This window comes from Tupaia chinensis, unplaced genomic scaffold (assembly GCF_000334495.1).
Source record: "Tupaia chinensis unplaced genomic scaffold, TupChi_1.0 Scaffold144045_1, whole genome shotgun sequence".
In the NCBI taxonomy this organism is placed as follows: Eukaryota; Metazoa; Chordata; class Mammalia; order Scandentia; family Tupaiidae; genus Tupaia; species Tupaia belangeri.
This window is the reverse complement of record NW_006203897.1, coordinates 1226794-1254278: the sequence shown is the minus strand read 5'-3', so window position 1 is coordinate 1254278 and position 27485 is coordinate 1226794. Positions and strand designations below refer to the sequence as shown.

Below are 27485 nucleotides of genomic sequence, written 5' to 3'. Positions count from 1 at the left end.
GGTTCAGACACCTATTTCCCTGTTTGTTTAACTTTCCACCTCCCGGTCTCCTGCTGCCTAGTCCAGTCTGTTTCTTTCCCTGACCTCCTTCTCCCCAGTCCCTGCCCCTCCGGGAAGGAACTGTCTGGTTCTGTCTGGCAAAGAGAAGGCGAAGGCACCAGCTGGCCATCCTTGAGGGCCCACGACCTGCACCGTCTCCACAGGGGAACAGTTCCCGGAAGACAGGGACCCCAGCTGCTGACAGTGTGATTACACTGACCCAGAGAGAATGGCCGGCGTGGTCCCTACCTCTAAGAAATAAGTCCAAGAAGGAAGAAAAGGGGGTGGGGTGGGGATGAGGGAAGGAACCCCCACACTCAAAATTGTTCATTTGTTTTCTTTTTCAAATTCCCAGAAGTTAGGCATGCGCTGCTCTTCCCAACGGTTTCACATGCTGTTTTTTCAAATGAAGTAGGCTGTAAAATATTATCAGAAAAAAAGTAACACATAATAAACAGACCACATCTAAGAAAATTAAGAAAAATATCCCAGGGCCAGCAGATGGGATAGTGGTTATGTCACTGGACTCCCACATGGCTGACCACAGTTTTGAGTCCCCACTGGCTTGAAAATCATGGCAGGCGTGTGTGTGTGCATGCCCAAGATCCTGGGAGGAGGATAGTGGAGAAGAGATTGCGAATCACCCCCTATGGGATGATTTCACACTATCTCTCTCTCTCTCTCTCTCTCTCTCTCTCTCTCTGACCTCTCTCTCTCTCTCTCTCTGACAAGTACATGCACCCTAAGGCAAAAACCTCTCAAAAAAAAAAAAAAAAAAAGAAAGAAAGAAAGAAAAGAAAAGGAAAGAAAAGAAAAAAAAAATCCAAATATTTTCTCTTTTTTGTCCCTTAAAGGGCTTTTAGTTTCTTGAACAGCAAAATACAAAGAGACCTGGTCCTACCCTGACTATGGCCATGTGGCTTCCATTTACAACTTAGTTTAGATCAGTTTCAATTCTCCAGTTCTAAGAATTGTCCAAAACATAAAATTTACGGCATCATAAAATATCACATTGGCACCTCTTAGATATAAACGTCTATGGCAAGTTGAAGTTTTACACAAAAACGGTGGAACGTTGTCAGTAGCTACGTCCAAAGCTCGCCAGTAGTTTCCAGAATGTGCAAGTATTTCTGGGGGAAGGACTAGGAAGAATGGATTTCAGTCCTTTTGCCCTGGAAACTTACATTGCTTAAAGATTTAACTCTGAAAACTAAGACTCCTTTAAAACAGAACATTATTCTCATTCTTTTACAAGAACATTTCAGTCTTCTGAAATTTTGAAACTACCACAGATGTATACTGTCAGTCTCAGAAAAAGTGAGAGAGTAGCATTCCCCAAATACCTTTAGTAACAATCTATTTGTTTCCCAAATAATTCTGTTTTTGAGAGGGAGAGTGAGATTTTCGACTTAGGGTGTGTGTACTCACCGAACAGACAGACAGAAAGCCAGAAATCACCCCTCAGATGGAATGGCCAAGCCGCAATCCCTTCTCCTCTGTTCTCTTCAGAATTTTGGGCACATACGCACGTGCACCCAGCATGAGTTTCTAGCCACTGGGCCCGGACTTGAGCCATGGTTGGCCAGGTGGGAATTCAGCACCTTAACCACTACACCACCTACTGGCCCCTCCCAAATAATGATTTTTTTAGAAAATTTATTTATTTATTATTATTATTTTTCAATTTTGACCAGAGAGGAAGAGAGAGAGAGTGTGCACAAGCCGCCAGGTCCAGGACTTGGACCATGGTCGGCCATGTGGGAGTCCAGTGTCTTCAACTACCACACAATCTGCCAGCCCCAATAATTCTTATTTCAAAATATTCTTTTGATTCATGCATGGAAGGTACGGTTTACTAACTGAGCATCTCTTTTTAACACCTCCTCCCTCAAATGTGTGCTAAGGGGCCTTATCAACAAGGACTCCAGCTGTGGCACTCAGGTGTGGCTGCATTAGCAAAGGGAGAGCAGAGAGCAAGGAGGCCCGCCTAATCCTCAGAGCAGATATTTCTCCCCATAGCCTCACAACAACCCCATAAGATGTATAAAGCAGTTATTATGAACTTCCAGAGAGATCTGGAATGACCAACCTAAATCATACAGTCAAGTCATGGCAGACCTGTCTCTCAGACTTCCTCAACCCACAGCATGGCTGCCTTCTCTTGCCACGTACCTGTTCCCACTCTTCTCTACTAGAGGCTCTAGGTCAGCCATGGCTGAGCATCTGGCAGCTTGGGAGAGGCTTTGGCATGAAGTAGAGACATTTATGCAAGTCTGTAGGTCTCACCAAAGAGTTCCTCTCCATTGCCCTTTTCACCAAGCTCATCTGGGTTAAAACTGTGTTTACAACATTACAGAATTTCTTCCACCCACCAGCCATGACCACCCACCCTCTGTCTGCCATAAGTCTGTTCTTCTGGAGACCCCGCTGTAATCCTTTCACTGCCCAGGGCCAGGTCAGTGGCACTGTGAAGTCCCCTAGACTGGATTAGAGCCAGAAGCCATTGGTGAGCCTGACTCACCACATGATGCCAAGTGGAGCCTTTGTTCGTCATGTCAGCCTGGGAGGTCTTTTGTCCAGGCTCCATTCCCTGTTCTGGGGAAATCCTCCTTATCCTCTAAGCCCAGCTTAAATGCTTTCTACCCTGTGATAGTCTCCAGGATGAATAGCTGAGCCAGATAGTCATTCTCTCCTTTGCTTTATCACTCCATGTTTCAGGATCATTGTTCAGCACTTATTTTATTTTGCCTTTTAAAATGATTTCAGCACTGATATGCCTCTCTTCCCTAGTGAGTGGTAAGCTCTGAAGAGAGAACTGTCTGACATTTCTTCGTATCCCATTCCTTGCCCAGCACTTAGCAGGAAACATTTATTGAGTATCTTTATATGTAGGCACATGCTAGTCGTCACTTGAGATAGTTAATCTATAAACTTAGTAAAAGTCCAAAGAAGTAGATGGTAGTATCCTCAGTCTTCAAGTGGAAAGATGGAGATGCAAAGAGGTTAAGTAACTTGCCCACAGTACACAACACACAGGTGGTGAAGCCAAGGCTCACCGAGACTCGAGTCCATGCCTGTGTGAACCTTCCTCCACTTTTCTCATTCCTGACGGGCCTTCTGAAGTTGCCTGCAGGGCCTTAGTATAAAATCTAGTTCTGCACCCTGTCAGTTACCCTGTGACTCTGTTATCCAAGTCAGACAACATTTAGAATACTATGACACTGATCATTTCTAGAAGTCTCTATCAGCTTTTATCACATACTCCTGCTGATTGCTGAAAGGGGAGAGAGTTTTCATTCAACTTGTGCATATTAGCTGCCATTGCTGATGTTCTGACCCTTATCATCTCTTGACATCATCTCTTAGCCTCCTAGCCAGGCCACCTATTTCCTCCTCTCACACTCCTCCAAACCTCTTTCCCCCAAATCTGGAGGGAAGTTTTTTCCAGCCAAGTACTAACCAGATGCAACACTGCTTAGCTTCTGAGTTGAGATAAGATCTGGCACATTCAGAGTGGTTTGGCCATAGACTAGAGTGATTTTTTTTTAAAGAATTATTTATTTAATTTCATTTATCAATATCATTATTCTTCAGTTTGCTACAGGGCATGTGCACTCACCAGAGAGAGACAGAGAAAGAGAGAGAACGTGAGAAAGCAAGTCATTAGATCTGAGACTTGAACCGCAGGAGGCCATGTGGGAGTCCAGCACTTTAACCGCCATGCCGCCCGCTAACCTCTAGAGTGATCTTCAACAATTAATCTTATATCGTGTTACTTCCCAGTTGAAAATCTTGTGACTCCCGATTGCCTACATTCTCCTCTAGACATGCTAGGACCACCACAGGCTTCTTCAGCCTCGTCTGTACCCCTTTCCTCTCTCACCCAGCACTCCGTCTAAGCTACTTGTGAGTCTCTGAACACGCTTGAGCTCTCCCTCACCTCTCTCCCCTTATGTGTCTGAACATTTCCTTTTGTCTGAGCATCCTTCCTTCCCATTTCCCCTGCCCTGACGGTCAACTCGCCCTTTAAAACTCACGGTTGCTCTCATGTCACTTACTCTATACCTGACCTCTCACCTCACCGTCATTGCTTCCCCTCTGCTCTCCTAGCACTGGTCTGTGTCTTTCAAAGCTGACCATTCTGGAGTACTCGTTTTTCTACTCCAGGGTGTTAGGTTGATCTGCTTAGATAATCACTAGTTAATGTCAGAGATAAAGAAATACATTGTCCAGTCCACAGCGGGGCATGCTGCTAGGATGCTACACCCAACAGGCTGTCAATTCCCGGTCCAACCTAAAGGCCGGGTGCAGTGGCCTGTGTCTATGAACCCAGTGACTCAAGGAGAGGGAGACAGGAGGATCATGAGTTTGAAACTGGCCCACACAGCATAGCAGGACCCTGTCTGAAAAAGAACCAGCAGGAGGGCACAGCCCTGTCCTAGCGGGGAGGCTGAGGCCTGAGGATTATAAGGAGGCAAGACCCTGTCTAAAACAAAGCTAATCAGAAAGAGAAAAAGGAAACCTAGTCAAAAGAACATGAAGGTGCACATGAACCAGATCAACGAACATTCCAGGCTCCTTCTACGGGTAAAGTAGAAACACAAGTTTGTACAAAACAGACAACACCATGCTACTAGTAATAGCTAAAAGCTCAAGGGTGTTCACAGAGTCAGAGAAGGACTCGGTGTGTGACTTGACCCTAGAGGATGCCTTGTAGGATGCTGAATGGACAAGGGGTACAAGGCGAGAAGGAGCCGATGAGTTCTGGGGTAACTGACCCTCTACGGAATACATGGAGAGATCCCTCTCGGCAATGACAAGTCTGAATACTAAGTAGCCCATGGGCTGGCCCATTGAATTTCTATGGAATTGGTCCTCCTGACTCAGGGCCGCTTTTCCCTCACTGATCTTCTGTATGACTTAGAGAAATGATGCGGTTTGTAAGGCAGCTGCAGACACTTTATATGTGTAACTCCTTTTGACCCATGACCCCCAACTGCCATGCTTTTTAAGTTGCGTCTGCTTTATATAATTTTTCAGCCTTCTCTCTTGCCCTCTTCTGTCATTTTTTTTTTCCCTCTGAAGACTGATGGCTGTATCCAACCACTTTGCCTTAAAAATGGGATTTGCAGAAAAACCAGATGACTTGATTAGAAGTTATCAATGCATACTGGAAATATTGTGCCCACATATAGGAGACACAAACAAATGGAGTCAGATTCTCGATCGGGTGTTGGTAGAAGTGCCAAAAAATGAGGATGTTTAGTCTAAAAAAGACAACTTGGGAGTAACATGATTTTTTTTCCCCCCAAATACTAAAGGAAGTTTCTGGCAGAGGAAACATTTAACACAACAGAAAAGATAGCTAGAACCAAAGAAGTGAGATGAAATTTCCAAGAGGCAGTTGTTACAGGAGCCGTAGGAACCTGCTTGTATGAGCTAGAGGCCAGATCTTGAATTGAAGGACTTTGGGCTCACTGAAGAAAAAGTGTGCGATTTGGGGGATGCTGTTGAGAACACTTGCAGGCAGTACCTGCTTCATAATTTTGTAATTGCAATTGGATTCTTGTTTAGAGTCTAAGTCATTACCCTTACCACCCTGGTGGCCATGGACTATTCCCTAGATTTAGACTTGATTTCCTGTGAAGTGCAAATGGACCCGACGCACTGACCTATCTTGTCAAATCGAGTTTAGGAAATGAAACCAGGCAAATGGGTTGTGTTTGTGGCTATGTTTTACAGAGTTAAAGAGGTTCATGAATTCGCCAGGAAGGAAACTGTCTGCTCTTTTTATTTCCTTTGAAAAAGGATTCTTATATTCATAGATAAAACAATGTGTTATTTTTGTGTCTGAAAGGGATGAATGGACTGTGGAGTCAAAGTAGCTTCTTTAAATAATCAGAGGTCCTGTTTGGTTTGGATGGAGTATGAGCATGAGCACACGTGGTGAACCAAAGGGGAAGTTCCAGTATCTAAACCAACAGCCAGGCTGTTAGGAACCAAAGTCATCCCTGGAATTATCATAGCACCTCTAACGATGGAGCTCGATGGGACTGTCACAATGAACACATCTTCACGCAAGGACTTAAAACTAAGCTATTGTAAATAATACCTACAATGCGTATAAGAACAGTCTTTTTTAAAAGTTTATTTACTGGGGCCAGCAGGTGGCATGGTGGTTAAGGGTGCTGGACTCCCACATGGCCGACTACAGTTTGAGTCTTAGATGAGTTCCTGAAGGCTTACTCTCTTACTTTTCCTCCCTCTCTCTGTCCCTCGCTGGTTAAATTAAAATAAATAAATAAATAAATGAAGTTAAATAAAATAATTTTTAAAAGAAAAAAACGTTTATTTATTTCTTCCATGCGTGAGACAGAGGGAGAGGCAGAGACAGAGCAAGAGACCACACCCTCTACAGAGTCTTGATGCCATGAACTACCTGCTAGGGAAATCCTCAGCCAGGCCTGGATCGTGGGCATTCATGTGCCTGGTTTATTTAAGGAGGTCTCTGAACATGAACCTAGAATCTTCCCATGTGCATCTTACAGAATATCACATTTCACCATTGTACCACCATCCAATCCCAAGAACTGGGTTATAACAGATTAGACCTCAGTATATGTCAGTAACATTTATAATTACACAAGAGAAAACAACTTGAATGATAACAACTAACATTTTTTAAAAATAATTATTTATTTAATATTATTATTTTTTTAATTGGACCAGAGAGGAGAGGGAGTGAGTAAATAAGTCACCAGGTCTGGGATTCAAACAATGGTCAGCCATGTGGGAGTCCAGCTCCTTAGCCACCATGCCACCTGCCAGCCCCTATAACAACTGCTGTTTTAAACATTTTTCTGGATGACTGATAAACACAAAAATCATGGAAAGCACCAAAGGGCTGTCTCTAGGTCCTGTAGTCTAATAATGTCTAAATATTTGACATTATGGGTGTGATCTGCAAAGTTTTTGCCACAATTACTGTACATTAACATTTATTTGAGGGGCCAGCACATGGCTCTGTGGTTGAGGCACTGGATTCCCACATGGCTGACCACAGTTTGAGTCCTGGATCTGGCAGTTTGGATTCTCGCTTTTCTTCTCTTTCTCTCATGAGTGCCTGTGCCCTATAGCAAATTTAAAAATAATAATAATAAATAAAATTAAATAATTGCTTAATAAAGAATGTTTATTTGAGAAAGTATCCATATAGTAGGAATATATGTTATGTTCACTAATTAAATTCGAAAAATCAAGAATAGAAAAAAAAAATCTCAGAACAAAATTGTCCTGGGCCGCTAGCTGCTCCTTTATTTTACTCTGGGCCAGCGATCAGTTTTCAGTTCTCCTTTTTGATCCCTCTGATCTCTGACTGTCCTCCACTTTGGCTCCTCTCTTGCTGAATCCAGTCCCCATATTCACTCCCAGGGCCGTCCTGGCCCAGAGGAAGGATGTGATAAACTAATTGACATGACCGTGTTGGGGATTGGTGGTATTGCTCTCCTGAGTGTTAGCAACTGAGAGGCACTCCCCAAGGAAAGGACAGTGCTCAAAACAGACTGGTGAGGTGGCCGTTCACTAATGCCACACAGGAGGACTGAGGGACAAGGATACATAAGGGCACTTCAAAAAATTCACAGAAACATGGAATTACAGTACACATGTATTGTGATGCAAAAATTTTTGAAATCCATGCATAGTTTTTTAAATTGTATTCATTGCCTTCCCATGAACTTTTCTTTTTTACCAGAGAGCACACGTGCTTACCAGAAAGACACAAAGAAAGAGAGGGAGGGAAAGTAAGAAAGTACACCCCATGGGACATAGTCATGCTGCAATCTTTTCTCCTCCTTTTCTCTCTCCTTCTGGGATTTTGGGCGTGTGCACACACCTGGTGTATTTCTCAAGCTGCTTGTTCTGGCACTCAGACCACACTGTCAGCCATAGCAGATCCAGCCACCTTTACCAGCAAGCCACAGTCTGGCCCTCCATGAACTTTTTAAAGACCTCACATAGGTGCCTTTTTACTTCGAATTTAGACAATGTCATAAAACTGGCCTGAGTCAGGAATTCAAAAAAATGGTGATGGAATTCAGTTAAAGTGATATGAGATATTTATACATAGGCATAATAATTGAGGCAAAATATTTCAAACTAAAGTAATATTCAGCTCAATTCTTCCTGTGCAAATTGGAATTTCCACAGGGCCCGGCTGGCCTGAAACTGTGTAGAGTACCTCAGAAGTGGGTGTTGGGCTTAGCGAACCTGGTTAGACTCTACGAAGGCCTGAGACTGCATATCATTATCTGTAGTTCCATAGTTACGAAATACGCACTGGATTGTTTGAAGCATTTAACACACATTATCCTACTTAATTTTTATAAAATCCTATAAGGAAGGGAACCAGCAGTTAGTGTAATGGCTATGTCGCTGGACTCCCACATAGTCGACCGCGATTCGCGTCCCGGACCCGGTGGCTTAAAACTCACGCCGGGCATGTGTGTGTGCGTGCCCAAGATCCCGGGGAGAGAATGGAGAAGGGATTGCAGCGTGACCATCCTCCCTGGGGGGTGATTTCTCGCTTGCTGTCTCTCTGTCTCTCTCTGTCTGGCGAGCGCACGTGCCCTATAGCAAAAAGACCTCTCCAAAAAAAAAAAAAAGAAAGAAAGAAAAATCCTACAAGGAAGTGTAGTTACTTAAAAGTGAGAGTCTAGACCCAGAAAGGCTACATGACTTTTCTAGGGTTACACAGCTAGGAAGTGGCAGAGTTGAGAACTGGAACCACATCTGAACACTCTGTTCTGCCACTCAACTCTAAAACAGGAAACCCTGGTGGTTTAGAGGACCCACTTTGAGGCCAGGTGCCTCCTGAGCCACGTAACCTGCAAGTTTCTTACCTTCCTGGTGCTTCAGTTTTCTCATTGCAAAACAGGTTTGTTAAGAATGGCATACTGGGGCCAGCAGGGGGCATGGTGGTTAACCACATGGTAAATCACAGCTGAAGTCATGGACACAGGGTTTGAAAGTCATGCCAGGCATGCATGCGCACATGCCCCAAATCCCAGGAAGAAAGTGGAGGTAAGGGGATTATGACATGGCCATCCCCACTGAGGGTGACCTCTCACTTTCCTTCTCACTATCTCTCTCTCTGTCTCTCTTTCCAGTGAGCATACGAACCCTATGGCAAAAAAAAAAAAAAAAAAAAAAAAAACCTAAATAAATAAATAACTTTAAAGAAAAGAATGGCATACCATCCCTTATGGGGTTGTTACAAGGACTAACACATTTAAAACATATCTGACATATCAGAAAAACCTTTTAAGGATTATCTAACACTAGTTTGTTAATATTATGTTTAAAATTCCATCTCCACTACACTTACTACATTATACTTTTCCTATATTGAACCAGTAAGTCACCCAAATGACATTCTAAACTGTAAAGTTCCTGTTTGACTTACAAATTTTTGTTTTGTTTTAGTTTTTGGTATAGCGTGTGTGTACTCACCAGAGGGAGACAGAGAGAGGGAGGAATAGAGAGAAAGTAAGAAATCACTCCTTGAGGGAATGGCCATGCCACAATCCTTCCTTCTCCATTCTCTTGGTGTTTGGGGCATGTACACACACGCACCTATTGTGATTCTCAAGCTGTTAGACTCAAAATGGGGAGTAGGCCATGTGGGATCCAGCCACCTTAACCTCTATGACACCTACTGGCCCTGGTTTTGGTATTTCAATAAGCTTTAAGTAGAACCACATACTAAGGTTTATTGGATTATTGGCTACTGAGTTTAAGCTAGACAGTGGTGGCATGGCTTGGTTAGCTCATGTTGATCAGGAATGCTGAGAGTCAGGTCTAGGTGGACCTGATCGATATTCTTTTCATCCATACATAAATCTCTATAGAGACTCTGGGCTAGTGTTGGAAGGTCCTAATAGCAATAGTTTAGTAGACAAACCCACATAAACAGTGACCTCAAATTCAAGTAACAATAGAACCAGATAATAGCATTTAAACTGCCCTGTAGTGTCAGTGAGGTTTCTCAGAGAAGCACTGGCTCAATCATCTGCAGAAAACATGGGAATCTGGGTCAAAGTTTGATTAGTTTGAAAAAAGAAACGGTACATTGTGATGCATGAAGTACATTTGGATGAAAAGACCAATCATCTTGCATTTAAGGTCTAAAACGTGATAAGGGAAAATGAAATAAAGGACAGGATAAGGGGGATGGCCTGAAGTGGGGAGAGCACTGATACCAGGTTCAATACTTCATCGGCGAGTAGGGACTGTTGTCATCTCCACTTTTTAAGGAAGAGGAAGCTGGGTCATAGAGTCCCAGTCCCATAGAACTACAAGGCCACATAGTTTCCTTGTTCTTTCTTGATGAAACTTGTGCTCAGTCCCTGATTCAAGACAGTACCTGGGCCAAAGTGCCCTGATCTTTAGCTCAGGGTGTTTCCTTCACTCACTCCTCTGGGAACTTCATTTGGTTATCTATGGGAACATCAAGGAGTTCATGGAAAAGTAGAATTTTGTTGCAAAAATTTTGAAATCCATGCATAGTTTTCATAATATGCATTGTCGTGAACTTTTTTTCATATGGCATGAACTGGGCTGATGGATGCTGATGCCTTTTGATTCAAGTGGCCTGGTGCCACGTAGTGCCACATGTGAGAGCTGGTGTGAATACCTCGTGCATGGACAGCTGCCATTGCTGTCAGAAAAGCCAACAGAAAAGCGCAGGACACAATGTACTGCAGAGACTCTGGACAAGAAACACCATCCGTCAGAACTTGGGCCATCTCCTCCGTGGCACCTGCCCTTCCTATTCCAGGAGGGATGGTGTGAAGTCTGGGAGGGTAGTTGACACAGAAGACTCCTTGGAACACTCCACACAACAGGGTCAGCCATCATTCATTAAAAGGCACAATTACCATACACTCTCAAATCGGCCACGTTCTTGTTAGTTTCCCGAAGAAAAACAACCTGGTACTGTGTCCTGGTGCTGGCCTAGCGTGCCTAGCATGTGGGTGATACCCCTGAGATCCAGCACTAACTTGGACTGTCCCCTCCCACCCACATTTCTGCCAGCCTCTATTCCCTGCCCTGCACAGCTGAGCTGTTTCACGCCCGCCCTGAGCTCAGCAGCTGTCACCAGTGAGCTGAAGCAGGATCGGGTCAGACCAATGTGTGAATATTTGACTGCTGAGAAAACACCTAAGGGTGTACTTCAATCAGCCTATCCTCACAGTTGTTTGCTTCTTTTCAAACTGAGCACCAGATCTAGTTACCACAGGAGAGAGAGCACAGATACTCCATCATATAATATAAAATTCTAATTTCATTTTCCAGTAGGCAGTACTGAATATTAATAAGTCTTTCCCACCTAATAAAGGTTCATCTCAAATGAATTGACTCCTTAAATGTATGTTTGCACACAAACACATTTGATCCCACCGAAAGGAATTTTGCTTGAGTAAGGACTGTGGAATTAGACTTTGGGGGGTCAGTTCCTTGCCCCCACGGAATGCAGTGGGAAAGTTCCCATGATCAGAGGAGGCCTCTCCCAGCACATTCCATTCGGGAAGCATCTGCGGAGGTTTCGTGCAGACAGTGCCATGTCTTCTGATGCTATCAGCATCTCTGACAGCCAAAGGCCTCTATGTCCCACGCAGGTTCCAGTCAAATTTCACAAAGCATATGTGCAGCGTAAGCAAGGGTGTGTGTGTGTGTGTGTGTGTGTGTGTGTGTGTGTGTACATACATTAGACCTCACGATGTAGGGGAAGAAATCCAAACTCATATGAACTTGAGTTTATGTTATTCCCAATTGTGAGGATGAGTACTTTGAAACTTCTTTAAGGAACTTGTTATCAATCTCATGAGGTTTAGGGAAATTTAATCACAAATCAACGAAGCCACAAATGAAGCCAAATTCATTCATTCACTCCAACACGATTTTTCAGGATGACTGTTATGTGCCAGGCCCTTTCCCAAACACTGGGGACATAGTGAACAGGAACCCGTATCCCTTTTTCTTTTTAGGTTTTTGCCATAGGGGGCATGTGTTTCCCAGAGAGAGACAGAGGGAGACAGAGAAAGGGGAAGTGAGAAATCACCTCCTGGGGGAATGGCCATACCACAATCCCTTCTCCATTTTCTTCTTGGGCACATGCACCCGCATCTTGATTTTCAAGATGCTGGGTCCGAGACTCAAACCACAGTCGGTTATGTGGGAATCCAGCACTTAACCATCATGCCACCTGCTGGCCCAGAACCCATAACTTTTCTAAGGAAGAGGGAGTCCTTGATCTGTAACATAGCAGTAGGGCCCAGACTTGGAGTATACTCATCAGTTCAGATCTGGATACCAGACTGTGCGACGTACTGGCAGCTGGAACAGCTCTGGAACATATCCTGTTTGTTGAATTACCGCACAGGAACAGGGGTTTGACTCTGAGCTTGTTGAAAGCCTCATGAAACTCTTTGGAGACAAATAAACAAAATGTAATTTATCCATTCTTTCACCCATATGATGAGCAGGGTGAATAAGATAAGTAAGACGTGGCCGCTGTCCCCAGGAAGCTCACACTCTGGTAGAAAAACAGTTGGAAGCCAACGCATGGCGGTACAGACAGGCTGGTGCAGTCAGTAAACTTTAAGTACAGTCATCCCTTGGCCTCTATGAGGGACTGGCTCTAGGATCCCCATGGATACCAAAATCTGAGGATGGTGGAGTCCTTTGCGTAAAATGGCATGTATTTGTGTATAGCCTATACACATCCTCCAGTACACCTTAAATCAGCTTTAGAATGCAAGGTCTGTTTAAGTAGTTTGTTATACTGTGTTGTTTAGGGGAAAGCCTTACATATTCCGTACAAATGCAACCATTTTTTCCCCAAATATTCTTGATTCATGGTTGGTTGAACGAGAGGTCGCTAAACCCACAGAGACAGAGGGCCTACTGTATCTGGATTTTTATTCTGATGGGAATGGAGAACAAGTGATGGAATTGGGGCTGAGGCAAGCAATGGGGTGAAGTTTCTGGTTTGGTGAGATCACTCTGGCTGCAGAGGTGAAGGAGAAGCTCCAGATTCAAGGCTGCGTAGGAAGCGAGTGACAACTGACAGAGTCTTACTTCAGTGACCTGAGGTAGAAGGGGACATGACGAGTCCATGAGCCATAGAACGGGCAGGACTTTGTGATGACTGTACAGAGGAAAAGATGTCAGTTTCCACTCCAGACTGAAAGAGACTTTGTAGCAGGGCCTGTGGCTAAGAGGAAGTGATTAATATGGAGTCATAAAGGCTGAAAGGATAAGAGAGAAGGCGGAAGTGGGGTGCCCTTGGGAGCCTAGTGGTTAAGCATGCGGAACCAGATGATCTGGGTTACATATCACAGCGCCACCATTTGCAGGCTGTGTGATTTGGGGCAAAACGTCTTATCTCCGTATTTCAGTTTCTCCATTCCAAGATGGTATAGTCTAGCTCAAAGAGTTGCCATGAGTCTTGCTTACATTAATACATGTGAGCCCTCAATAGAGTCCCCAGAACATGGGACCAGCAGTTACCATAATGGCTATGTCACTGGACTCCCACGTAGTCGACCGTGGTTCGAATCCCAGACCTGGTGGCTTAAACTCACGCCGGGCGCGTGTGTGTGCGTGCCCAAGATCCCGAGAGAAGAATGGAGGAGAAGGGATTGCGGCGTGACCATCCCCCCTGGGGGGTGATTTCTCGCTTTCTGTCTCTATGTCTCTCTGTCTGGCGAGCGCACGCACCCTATAGCAAAAACCTCTCAAAAAAAAAAAAAAAAAAAGAGTACATACACCCTCTGGCAAAAAAATAAATTAAAAAAAAAAGAAAGAAAAGAAGAAAGGAAGGAAAGGAGGTTGGGGAAAAAAAGAAAAGAAAAAGTTGTACTTCTTTGCTTGGCTTAATGTAAACCTCTGTCACATTTTAATGACGTTAAAGGATAAGGGCATTACTTCAGAATTCCTGGGCAACTGTCCACTGGATTCAGTATGTGGGGAACCACTGCTCTGGCCTATGGGGATGTCCTATACAAATTCAAACAGTTTCCTCTTTGATCAGCAACAGCTGATCAATACCTCCGATCTTTTCTCTTTGGTCTTGAAGTACAGTGTTGAGATTTTGATCTCCGTGATTCTCACAAATGAGGTGACCGAGAAGAACCCAGACACAGTAGTTAGTTCTCGCCTCACCTCAGCCACTGCAGGCTGGCCACCAAAGAGGCAGAAATAGAGCCCAGATGCAGGGAGCGGCATGTTGGCGGTTGAGCCTGCTGTTCCAAAATGAGCAAGCAGGCAATGTGACCGTCCTTGAGTTTTATTTTTATTTTTCAAATCTGCTTTGAAGAATGTTGTGAGTCCCAAAGGAGCCCTTTTATGTCATTTTCCCCCCTTTTTCTTTAGAATTTCCTCTAAAACCCATTAGGGAAATTTAACATATTCCAGATTTAGCACTTTAATGGGCTCTTGTTCCTGCCTTAATTTTTCCCCATTTTTAATTAGCTATCTCTGGGATTACAAAGTTGCAAATTCAATAGCAAAATTTCTGGAAAGTTGTCTGAATTTATGCTGAGTTTGTTACGTTATATTGTGTACCGTGCCTGACTCAGCAGGTGAGCTATCTGTCCCGGAGATTAGTTTTGTCCAGCAGATTATATTCGCTATGACGAACCATTTGGGGGCACTGGGCTTCTTTTATAAAACCACAAAGAAGGGCCAGCAGGTGGCATGGTGATTAAGGCACTGGACTCCCACATGACCAATCATGGTTTGAGTCCCAGATCTGGAAGCTCAAAAATCACACCAGGCACATGTGCATAGGTGCCCAAAATCCCAGGAGGAAAATGAAGAAGGGACTGCAGTGTGGCCATTTTCCCTGGGGATTGGGGGATTTTTCACTTTCCCTTCTGTGTCTCTCTCTGTCTCTCTTCTCTAAGATGAGCATATGTGCCCTATGGAAAAAAAAAAAAAAAGAAAAAACAGAAAAAAAAAAAAAAAAAAAAAAAAAAACAGAAAATTTAAGTTTAAGAGTTTCTTTTTGGCCCCTCTTGGTGATTTTGTCTTTCCAGGAACCTCGGACAAGTCTAACCTGGAGCTGATCACTCTGACGTGTACTTGTGTGGCTGCAACACTCTTCTGGCTGTTATTAACACTCTTCATCCGAAAACTGAAACGGGTAAGAACACAAAGTTCTATGCTTCTTTTTATATAATATTCTAAAATGTCTGGTCTGATGTGTCGAACAGGCACTAAACAAATGTGGGACTGGAACCAGCAGTTAGCATAATGGCTATGTCGCTGGACTCCCATGTAGTTGATCGCGGTTCGAGTCGTGGACCCGGTGGCTTAAACTCACGCCGGGTGCGTGTGCATGAGTGCCCAAGATCCAGAGAGGAGAATGGAGGAGAAGGAACTGTGGCATGGCCATCCCCCAGTGGGTGATTTCTCGCTTCCTGTCTCTCTGTCTCTCTCTGTCTTTCTGGCAAGCGCATGCACCCTGTAGCAAGCTACATAAAAAATCCTTTAAAAAAAAAAAAAAAAACTTTGGCCCAACTTTCTTTACTTCCTCTTTGTACCTATCTCTGACCTGATGAACACTGAAAATAAACCATTCATGTGGAGTATCTGAAAGAAAAGCTAGAACAATGAACAGATGACTACTTCTCAGGCTCAAAGAAATATTTTTGATATGAAAACGTGTAATAGTGTCTTTAAATCCAGCATGGGACCCATGAGGGCTTCATTTTTTTAACCTGACTTGCTGCTAAGAAATGAGAAAGAAAGGTGAACTGAAGATCCACTTCTGGCCTTTCTCACGTAACATTATGGCAATATAAACAAGGGCACAATTGTTCCGTACTCTCTGAGTTGAGTCCTGCCATAAAATTAAGTTTCTTAGACTGTGAGATCCTGGTTCTAGTTCAAAACATCATCTCTCTGTGACTAGGTCTGCAATTCAACCTGCTTCTCTGGAATTCACTGGGAAAAGCACGCTCATTCATTCGTGAATGTTCCAAATATCTCCTGCCAATATTGCCTGTTCAGTGCAGCAGACCAGGCACTGCTGAGGCCCTCTGATGGCGATGGAGACCAAATGCTGGAGTGTGCAGCCTGGAGAGGAGACAAACTCGCATCCACCACACACACAGATGTCAAACTGCACCTCTGAGTTAGCTGAAAGAGGGCTGGGTGGTCGGACAAAGAAGGAAGGAAAGGGCCAGGCCCATAGCCTAGTAACTGGCTATGGGAGCTGGATCCCACATGGCTAACTACAGATTGAACCTCAGCCCCAGCAGTTTCCGAAACACACCGGGCACATGTGTGTGCATGCCCCAAATCCCAAAAGAAAATGGGAGAAGGGTGATTTCTCTCTCTCTCTCTCTCTCTCTCTCTCTCTCTCTCTTTCTGTCTCTCTCTGGCTAGCACATGTACCCACTGGCAACTTAAAAAAAAAAGTGGAGAGATGGAGGGAAAAGTATTATAGGCAGAAAACACAGCATATCTGAGGCTGTGGTAGGGGATGGCAAATACAGCGAAAAACTAAGACTGCCAGATGGCCAGTAGGGCTGCAAGGGTGAAAACAAGGGGAGACAAGAAGTTTTGTAAGGCTACAAGGACAGGCAGGACTGGGAGGCCCTGGTAAGGAATTTAACCTGTATTCTAAAAGCCTTGGGAAGCCTTGGGGAGAAGAGAGAAGTGGAGGTGGAGGATGGTGTGACCAATACATGTTTCAAAAGATTATTGTGGCTGCTGTGTGGAGAATGGACCAGAGGAGCAAGAGTGAACAGACGGACACGGCCTGGGAGATTTCACGCGGTCCAAGTAAGAAAGGGTGGGGCTCTGAGCAAGTAAACCACAGAGCTGAGATACTTCGGAGGTAAAATCGGCCAGACCTGAGAAGTGACAAGGTCTCTTCAATTTCTAGAAACTGGCCCTTCTGAGTGTGCCAGGTCTTGTGGGACGTTCCTCATGCAGGTTCCCAGTCAATCCTTCCCAAAATGGAAAGAGGTAAAAATATTATTATTCCCATTTCATGGAGAGCAAAATTGAGGCTCGAGGAGCTAACGTAAGTGGTCCAGAGTCAGTAGAGCTGGAGCTTAGTCTCGAACGCAGTTTGTTTGACCTCAGACTTATTCAGGGTGTGTGCTTTTCAGGACTGGTAGGTGAGGACAGGCTAGCAGCCATCTTGGGTGGTACATGCGAACATCAGGCCATTGCTGTACAGAGAGACTGGTTTTGAGACATGACAACCAAGGCCACTGCTTTAGAAGAAAACAGAGGTGACACGGGTTTCAAAAGGGGAGCTACATCATAGAGGAAAATACATCTAACAGAAAAACTTGCGAAATCTGTAGGAAGGTACAAGGGCCGTAGGAATTCAAAGGAGGAGAGGGGCCAAAACTTCAGAGAAACCAGAGCTTGAGACAGACTTTGAATGTTGTGGCTGGGAGGAAAGAAACAGAAAAGCACAGCCTGTCCTACCCCTTCCTATTCCTCAGACTGGGGAAATGTCTAGTTACCAAGCATACAGGAGATAAATAAAACCAGAAAGGTTCGTTGGGACTACATTGAAGAGGCCCCTTCTGTTTCTGAAAGTCCGAAATGTTGATGTCAATAGAAGGGATCAGAGCAAGAGATTATTATCTCACAAATATGCCCACCAAATTTGAAAAGGGATTGGTCGTGGGAGGCAAAGAGGAACAAGGCATCAAAAAGTATTTTCAGAGGCCAGCAAGTGGTATAGTGGTTAAGGTGCTGAACTCCCTCATGGCTGACCTTGGTTCAAGTTCTGGATCCAGAGGCTTGAAACTCATGTCAGGCACTTGTGCGTGCATGGTGTGTGTGCATGCACGCCCAAAATCCCAGGAAGAGAATAGAGGAGAAGGGATTGCGGTTTGGCCATTGTTCCGAGGGGTGATTTCTCACTTTCTCTCTGTCTCTCCAGCAAGTGCATATGCCCTATAGCAAAAACACTCTCAAAATATATATATTTTTTCAGGCCAACAGGTGGCATGGAGGTTAAGGCTCTGGATCCCACCTGGCCATCTTTCCAGTTCAATTCCTGGCTTGAAAATCACACCAGGCATGTGTGTGTGTGTGTGTGTGTGTGTGTGTGTGTGTGTGCCCAATATCCCAAGAGGAGAATGGAGGAGAAGGGACTGCAGCATGGCCATCCCTCTGGAGGGGATGATTTCTCACTTTTCCTTTCTCTCTCTGTCTCTTTCTGGTGAGCTCATACACACTATAGCAAAATCTAAAACAAAACAAAACAAAATAAAACAAAACAAAAAAGACGAGGCAGCCAGCAGATGGAGTAGCAGTCGTTGCTGGACTCCCATATGGCTATATGGCTGACTGCGGTTCCAGTCCCAGATCCAGTGGCTTGAAACGCATACCAGGCGCCTGTACATGTGTGCCCAAGATCCCAGGAGAAGAATGGAGGAGAAAGGATTGTAGCATGGCCATCTCCCCTGGGGGTGATTTCTCACTTTCCCTCTTACTGTCTCTGTCTCTCCCATGCGAGTACGTGTGCCCTAAGGCAAAAAACCTCTACCAAGGGAAGAAAAAAAAAAAAAGATTTCAAAAGATTTCATGGGGTTTTCCTAACCACAGTATAAATTCCTTATTGATAAGGATTTCATTTTATCTATGTTAGTATAACACTGCACAGGGCAGCGATAGAATCATAGCTTCACACGGATCATTTCGTTCCGTATCACAACCAGCCCTAGAGATAAGTACCATTACTATCACTAGTTTACAGATAAGGCAAGAGGCTTAGCGAGGTTAAACAGCTTGCCCACGGCCGTGCAGCTTGTCAGAAGCTGAGCTGTGATGCAGACCCAGGCCGCCAGCTGCCATGCCTGGCTCTGAAGCACTTAGCTGTGCAGTCTCTGTGCCAAGCGCCTAGTAGCTGCTCAGTGTTAATGTCAATGGAAAGAATAAATATTTGTCACTAACGTTCTACTATCGTACTCTCCTCAAAGCCCTTACTGAAGCTCTGTCTGGTGTCTCCTCTCATCGGCCGTGCTAAGATTAACCATAAAGTTCCATAGTTGCCACATGGGAGGCCGAATACCATCTCCTGCTTCCTGTCCCATCGACACAGCTGCCATCCCCCGACACATCCTGCATACACCCAAGATGTCCCCTGCCAGCTTTCGCTATCCTCTGCTCTCTGAGGACTGAAGATTGTTTCTCGTGGCCCTGGCTTTTGACAATGACAAGTGTAGTCCTAAGATCTGTCCCAGCGGGCTTCTCCAGGGCACTCCCAGCACAGGGGCAGCAGGCTGTTCTCTTCTACAGCTCACAGACGCACCCCGATGTCTGACAGGCTGGGCCTACGTCCGACACTAAGTGCAGCCCCTGACGAGTGCGCCCCGTATCTTCGTTTCCCATCCCTGGCTGAGGCCAGGCAAACCTTTCTGCCTTGAGCTATCTGTCACACATTTCCGTGATAATTTTTGTGAGAAGGAGAAGGCTTGCAAGTGATGGATGAGGTGAACCGTGATAGCCAGCAACAGGGCGAGTCAGGGCTGAAGAATGTGGTGGGTGTGAAATGGAGTGTATGCGGAGGTCATCTCCTCTACCCCAATTCGGATCCTATGTAGGGGAAAGTACCAGAAGGAAGGGTCCCCAAACTCATTTAAATGAAGTGCATGCCTACTAGGCAAGAGTTATATGGGAAAGCATGCTTCCTTTCTGTCTGCTCCAAGCATCTGCCCACAGAAATGGAGTCATCAATTGTGGAAATTTGCCCGTTAATAGGAAGTACACCTGTTGATATAAATCTAAGACATTAAACGCAAATACAGCTATTCATGATCTGAAATAAAGGGTATTTTCCAGGCTAGATTTGCATTACCAAGATAAAGCAAGCAAGGTCGATGCCTTTCTCTCTTGTCATCCTACCAATGGCCAAAGGAACTCAGATGTGGCTGTGTACAAGCCATGTGCCACATTTGCGTCTTGGCCTTGTTTCTACTTCTCACCGAAGGTAAACCTTATCTCACTAGTGGACCCTATAGTCTTTGGGTAGTGGAAGCAACTGAGAGGTCAGGCCTTCTGAGTTTAAACACTTCATAAGAAATGCACCTTTCAGGGCCAGCAGGTGCCATGGTGGTTGAGGCACTGGACTCTCACATGGCCGACCACAGTTGGAGTCCTGGACCTGGCAACTTGTTTGTTCACTTTCCCTCTCTCTCTCTCTCTCTCTCTGACTCTCTCTGGTGAATGCAAGTGCCCTGTAGCAAATTAAAAAATAATAATGATGATAAATAAGATTAAATAAATAATTCTTTTAAAAAAAAGTACCAGAAGGAAGGGTCCCCAAACTCATTTAAATGAAGTGCATGCCTACTAGGCAAGAGTTATATGGGAAAGCATGCTTCCTTTCTGTCTGCTCCAAGCATCTGCCCACAGAAATGGAGTCATCAATTGTGGAAATTTGCCCGTTAATAGGAAGTACACCTGTTGATATAAATCTAAGACATTAAACGCAAATACAGCTATTCATGATCTGAAATAAAGGGTATTTTCCAGGCTAGATTTGCATTACCAAGATAAAGCAAGCAAGGTCGATGCCTTTCTCTCTTGTCATCCTACCAATGGCCAAAGGAACTCAGATGTGGCTGTGTACAAGCCATGTGCCACATTTGCGTCTTGGCCTTGTTTCTACTTCTCACCGAAGGTAAACCTTATCTCACTAGTGGACCCTATAGTCTTTGGGTAGTGGAAGCAACTGAGAGGTCAGGCCTTCTGAGTTTAAACACTTCATAAGAAATGCACCTTTCAGGGCCAGCAGGTGCCATGGTGGTTGAGGCACTGGACTCTCACATGGCCGACCACAGTTGGAGTCCTGGACCTGGCAACTTGTTTGTTCACTTTCCCTCTCTCTCTCTCTCTCTCTCTGACTCTCTCTGGTGAATGCAAGTGCCCTGTAGCAAATTAAAAAATAATAATGATGATAAATAAGATTAAATAAATAATTCTTTTAAAAAAAGAAAGAAAGAAAGAAAAAGAAATGTGACTTTCAGTGCCCCAGGGATCCTGGGTTTATTTTGCCACTTCTGGCCTTTCTTGCAAATGTAAAACTGCCGCAAGGGACCCCACTGTTGGCCCATCTGTAATGTATATTCTGCTTGTACAGAATGGCTACAGAGAGTTATTTTTAGTCATTGTTTGGAATGACTTCACAAAAATTGTTTGCATTTTTTAGAAAGACCATCATGTATTTAAGCAGAAGATGACTCATTAGGTCCCTGGAGAATTTGAGTGCATTTCACCCCAGATAGGCTGGTGGAGCTAGCACTACAGAAATGTCGTGTGGGGATAATAAGGAGTCCTTCCGTGGACATGGCAGTGTGAGGTGTGGATGCGTGTGCGGAGGGGTGCTTTCTGTACCCAGTCTCATCGTTTCAACCAAATGACCCCAAGTAGAACCAGCTGTTAGTATTATTTTAAATTGGACATCGGGGCTCTTGAAGTTGTTTGCTTCATGGTGACTCTGAGATCTCTTTATTTCCCAGTCTTCTTCTGAAATAAAGACGGACTACCTCTCGATTATAATGGACCCAGATGAAGTTCCCCTGGACGAACAGTGTGAGCGGCTCCCTTACGATGCCAGCAAGTGGGAGTTTGCCCGGGAGAGACTTAAACTGGGTAATGTACATGTTTAAGAGTTTACAAGCCTTTACTGAGCACCTACTGCATACAAAATACGGTGCTCTGAGGGATGCAAAATACATGGGATTCTGCTCACAAAGCAGCAAGGCGGGTAGATGCAGTGGTAAATAATTCGAATGCAGCGCTGAGACAATGGCACAAGGTGATAAGGAAGCACCTGTCTGTTCACGCAACAGTTTTTAAACACTTGCCCTGAGCAGCAGACACTGTTCTAAGCCCTGCGGACACAAAGGAGTTTGGGTCTCTGTCCTCAAAGATCTCCCTCTGGAGAGAGATGCAGAAGTCCCTACTGAAGAGGAAAGAGGAGAGTGCAGGTCCAGTGGGGGCTTGCAAACCTGGTCCATCTAAAGTACCGGAATCATAGAGGAGCTAGGTATGGGCCCTGCAGCTCTAACTCAGGATGGCAGAGAACAATGAAACCAAACATTTGGTGAAGTCTTACATCAAAACTCCTGCCCATTCCTTTTTTTTTTCTTTCCTACATTTTATTGGTTAACAAAATACCTTAATCGATCTAACTGCTTTCTTTTTTCTTGAGAGGTTTCTGCTATAGGGCACATGCGCTCACCAGACAGACAGAGAGAGACAGAGAGACAAGAAAGCAAGAAATCTCCCCCCAGGGGGAATGGCCAGGCCACAACCCTTCCTCCTCTATTCTCCTCTCGGACACACACGCACGCCCACACACCCGGCGTGAGTTTAAGCCATCAGGTTGGGGACTTGAACCGCAGTAGACTACATGGGAGACCAGCGACATGGCCATTACGCCAACTGCTGGTCCCGATTTAAGTACTTTCAATAGAGTGGGAGGAAGGTGGGATATGGCAAAAGGTGAGATATGGGAAACTGCACCTTGTATGCTGTGATGATGTTCAGTGAATGAATGCAAAATAAATAATTTATATATATATATGTAAATATATATATATGTATATATATAGCCTCCTGCACTGCACAAATCTACCAATTGTATACTCAGAATTTCCTGGGTGTCGGAATGCCCGGATGGAGAATGCCCTGGAGGAGGGTCATTGAAGAGCGAGGACTGCTTCTCGCAGACAGTGCAGGTGCTGCAAATAGCAGGCAGACGCGCTGTCCCTCACTTTAGCCTCCCAGACCCCCAACTCAGGTTCTCAGTGCAAATCACTCTCCTCACTCTGGCCCACCGAGAGTGCTCCTACCTGAAATGTCCGAATCTTGGCTTCCGAAAGTTTTCTGCTCTCTCCTGTGTACGTAATTCATATTGGAACTCGGAAAACAAATTGTGGATCCAGTGTTCCTGGTGCTTGTCACTCTCGTGTGGAGAGCCTGTTGTTCCACATCAGCGGCTCGCCCTTCGCCCCACGTGTAAACCCTATTCCTGGAGTAGGGTGAGGGGTCAGAGGGGGAAAATGGCTTTTCTTGGTATTCACTTGGGGCTTGAAATGATTCTGCTTATGCTGAGAAGAACTGGTCCCAGGAGTCTATTCTGTTTGATTTGGGGAAGAAATCAGTTAAAAGCAGGAGAGACAGGAGAAAGCCCGCCATGGCTGCTGATGGGGGAAAATCAACCGAATTTACAATAGTTAAGGGCAGGTGGCACACTGGATGAGTTCCTTGTGCGAGTCCACGTTAGATGGCAGCTAGCCCAAACCCTGTCAGCTCGTCGGTGACCTTGGCAGGGCGCATGGGATCGTTTTCCCACAACCACGAGCCATGCTCAGGCCACATAGCTTTCCAGACTTCTGAGTCACCGTCAAACATGCTTCTTCCAGGATAGGACACGTGAACTTTCCCTCCCCTCTCCTCATCCCTTCCTATCACCATGATCCATGTCACCTTGGGCAAATTGCTAATCCCTCCACCAGAATTCCCCTGGGGCTCTGTGGGTTTACATAATCCCATTTCAGGAGATTCTCCTTGCTGAGTATCTATAGCTCTTTCCGGAATTGCCCCATGCTAAGACTTGGCTGTTGTCCAAATGATAGAATACGTGTCTTTGATGAGTGAGAGAAAGTGTGTCGAGTCTGCTAACTTAGTCTTTCAGTGCGGAGTGCGGCTACGAGGCCTGGAGAAATGCCCCTGGATTAACTAACTAACTAACTAACATGGGAGCAAGGAGGACCAAGAGGTATTGGTTTTTAAGCCAGATAAATGTCAGAAAGGAATCTGAAGTAACATTGGGCAAGTGAAAGGAAACGGTGTGTCCAGCCCATGGCCAGAGGAAGCTGGTGTGACAGGCAGCATCGGCTGGGCTGTCAGTGTGGAGCGGGTGTCTGGTCCCCACTCTGCTGGTTCCTTTCAGCAGCTCTGGTGAAGGAAGAGGGAATCTGTACCTGGCAGACAGATGCAGTTGCAGCTTGGGTCAAAGGTGTTGCTACCATCCAAATGTCTGACACAAAAGAAATATCGCCTCCCTTTTTTTTTTCATGATTCCTCACTAGCCCTGGGAGATGACTCAACTCCTATAAATGTATTACAGAAGTTAGGATGATGTCTAGCATTGCATCTATTTATTGGAAAATAATTGGAAGTCAGATTGCTAATGTGGGAAACAACCCAGGGAGTCTGGAATCTGGCAAGCGAAAAGTGCCTAGACCAACCAGTGCTGCATCTTCTAAGGCCAGTCCCGAAGGCCAAAGGGGCCCTGCTTAGGCTGCCGTGCACTCTCCCCAGGGTGTGCAGGCGTCCGGCCAGCCCAAGACATTCTCGGAGATTGCATTGTATGGTGATGACCTAGCACATTTCCAAGCTAGTTAGTGGCATTCCAGGCAACACCAAAAGGAATTTTAAGGGGAAAGAAGGATCAGGCAAGGTCAAATCCAGTGCGAGTGGGTTCCGTGAAACTGGAACTGCGGGTCTGAGGAAGGATTCCAACACTTGAGATGATTAAAGAGCCCATAATAGCTTCGTGCTATTTTATGAGGCAGCAGTCGGCTTCCAACAGGATAAACAAAAAGGGCTGAAGGAAGCCAAGTGAGAACCAGTTCATTCTTCCTGGTAGAAGTAAAGTCCTCAAACACTTGTTACAACCGAGTGTGTTGTGACGGCTGAGAAGGGCATGCATGGGGGGCTGCCGTTGAGGCTAGAGAAAGGATTGCACCTGCAGGATTCCACAAGCAAGAGTCTCAGGAGTATGTGCAGAGATGATCTTGATGTTTTTCAGGCTCAGAACACTTTTCATGTTGGATGGTAGAAAGCGCTGTGAAAGGAAAACACTGTTCTCTTTCTCTCTTTTTTCTTTTTTCTTTTTTTCAAAGATTTTTGCCATAGGACATGTGTACTTGCTGGAGAAAGACAGAGACACAGAAAAAGAGGGAAAGTGAGAAGTCACACCCAGGGAGGATGGCCACACTGCAATCCCTTCTCCTCCATCCTTGTCTTGGCATTTCGGGCATGCACCCACATGCACTTGGTGTGTGTTTTTCAAGCTGTCAGGTCTGGGACTCAAACTCTGGAGTTGGCCATGTGGGATCCAGTGCCTTAACCACCATACCACTGGCTGGCCCTTTTCCTTTTTTTCAAGGTAAAAATCCTTAAGCTTATTTGCTTCACGATGGGGGGTGGGGTACCTTTGACAGGGTCTTGCCCTGCTACGGTCTTCCCGGTCTCCCAGTCGGTCAGGATCACAGGTAGACATGGGCATGTCCAGCATGTTCAAGTCCACCCAGGATCTGCACCTGGGTGTCTCATGTGGCTTCACTATTATGTAGCGGTACCCTACTGCCTACACCACTGCAGCTGGAACAAACATTGTGTTTTTTTTTATCCTAAATAAAAGAAATAAACCAAAGTGTACCAGGCTTTGCCAGTCTGGAGGAGACATCTGTTAGCACTTTTCCCACACGTGATTTCCGCCTGCAGTACTTTCAGGGTTCATTAGACTCTTCTAGTTTAACTTGAGACTCCCCATTGTCATCTACTTCTTGGGCGATTTTATATGGAGAAGGAAGAAGAGACTCTGTCTCTGCTCGTGTGGTATGCTCTAGAAGGAATGACATTTAGTAGTCAGTCCAGGTACATTTCTGAAGAAGAAAAACAGCAGTCTCACCAGTGTTCCCTCCTGACACACAGCTCGTCCCCATAAGATTTAGGCAGAGAGACAGTCACACAGAGGCACTTATAATTAGGCTGTAATTGAAACTTTCCCACGTCCTCTCTGGATACCTGGGGTGGTAGGCAGGAGAAGCTTTTAAGCAGAGGCAAAATGAAGACATTTTTGACCCTGAGTAATTGCACCTTGAAGTATAAATGTTCTTGACCCTGTGCGGTCGTGTGCACTGGTGGGCATTGCTACTTGGCAGGCTGAGGCCACACATGAGGCCCAGGCTTGAGTTCCAGCCCACTCTAAAAGCCAGGCATGCGCCTATAGCCCAAACTACTCAAGAAGCTGAGGTAGGATGATCGGGGCACAGCAGGAACCTGTCTTCAAGGAAAAAAAAAGTATAAATGTTCTAATATGGTGAGGAAGCAGGAAATCTTCATTACAAACTTTACAAAAAAGGTTTTAAAAAAAAAAAAGTCCTTTGGGGGAAGGGATTGGAGTGCAAGGAAGGAAGGGAGGAAGGAAGGTTAATTAACTGAAGGCTTATCAGGACAGTCTGAGAAAGAGGTTGGCTGGAAAGGAGGGGTAACTCTCTAACTGCCAGGATTTCCTTTTGACCAGTGGCATTTTGTTGTTGTTTATTTTTTTTCCTCCCAGAAGAACCAAAAAAAATAAATAAAAAATAAAATAGAATGCCTTCTTTGGCTTACTCTTCTTTGGGCGTGCCATACTGGAGATGCACTGTTTCTCTAGATGCTATTTAGCTGTTTTCTAATCGTGCAAAAGGAAGTCCCCTGTAACAAAGATAGCTGGAGTAGATAGGGCGTCCTCCCTACATGGCATCAGTCTTAAGGTCACCACCCCACAGGCCTCTCTAGCTACCTAGGGCTATAGGGTACCTGCTTTAGGTGTCCCACGAATTCCCAAATGCTACCCTCCATTCTACCCTGACATAAAGGGGCCCTTACAGGGGCCAGGCGTGGGGTGAGGTACTAGAAAGACTCCAACGTAGTCCTTGCCCGTGACCCAAGTGGCTCATTCAAAGGTGGGGACGGAAATGTGGTAGCAGCCATTATAACACAACATAGCTGGTACAGGCTTTGTTACTGCGGTAGCGTTTAGCAACCACCTCTCTAGAATGAAACAAAGTGCCACCAGCCGTTGATGAGCTCATGCACTGAACCATGAGGATATGCAGTCATTGTATAGAGACACATTAGAAAGGCCGGGAATATTTTGCCTGGGGAAAAAAGTCTGAGAAATGACTTAATGATTATTTTTTAAGTTATGAAACATTACTGTGACATAACTGCAGAAACCATCATTCTCTATTCCTCCATTTTTGCTGAAAACAGATCAGAAGAAATGACCTTGAGTGGCAAGGAAAAGGGGCTTAGGTGAAACACAGGGATGATGTCTTGGTAACAATGTAACTAAGCAATGAATGAAAACATCCAGGATTTAGAAGCATCTCTCATCTGAAAGACTCTATGAAAAGAAAACCAGGAGACCAGCAGTTGCCCTAAGGGCTAAATCAACCGTGGTTCGAGTCCCAAACCCAGTGGCTTAAACTCACATTGGGTGCATGTGTGTGCGTGCCTAAGATCCTGAGAGGAGAATGAAGGAGAAGAGATTGTGGCGTGGCCAACGACACCCCCCCGGGGGGGGGGGGGTTTCTCACTTTCCACCTTTCTCGAGAGCGCAG

The 27485-nt window shown here is 45.1% G+C and overlaps 1 protein-coding gene across 1 annotated transcript in view; it reads left to right on the top strand.

The window, feature by feature from the left end:
* Positions 1-27485, top strand: part of FLT1 (fms related receptor tyrosine kinase 1) — a 178965-nt gene that overhangs the window by 111096 nt on the left and 40384 nt on the right. Inside the window, exons 15-16 of the mRNA XM_014583107.2 lie at positions 15141-15247; positions 21600-21732. Coding sequence (XP_014438593.1) covers positions 15141-15247; positions 21600-21732 — 240 coding nt within the window. The remainder of the gene's footprint in view (positions 1-15140; positions 15248-21599; positions 21733-27485) is intronic.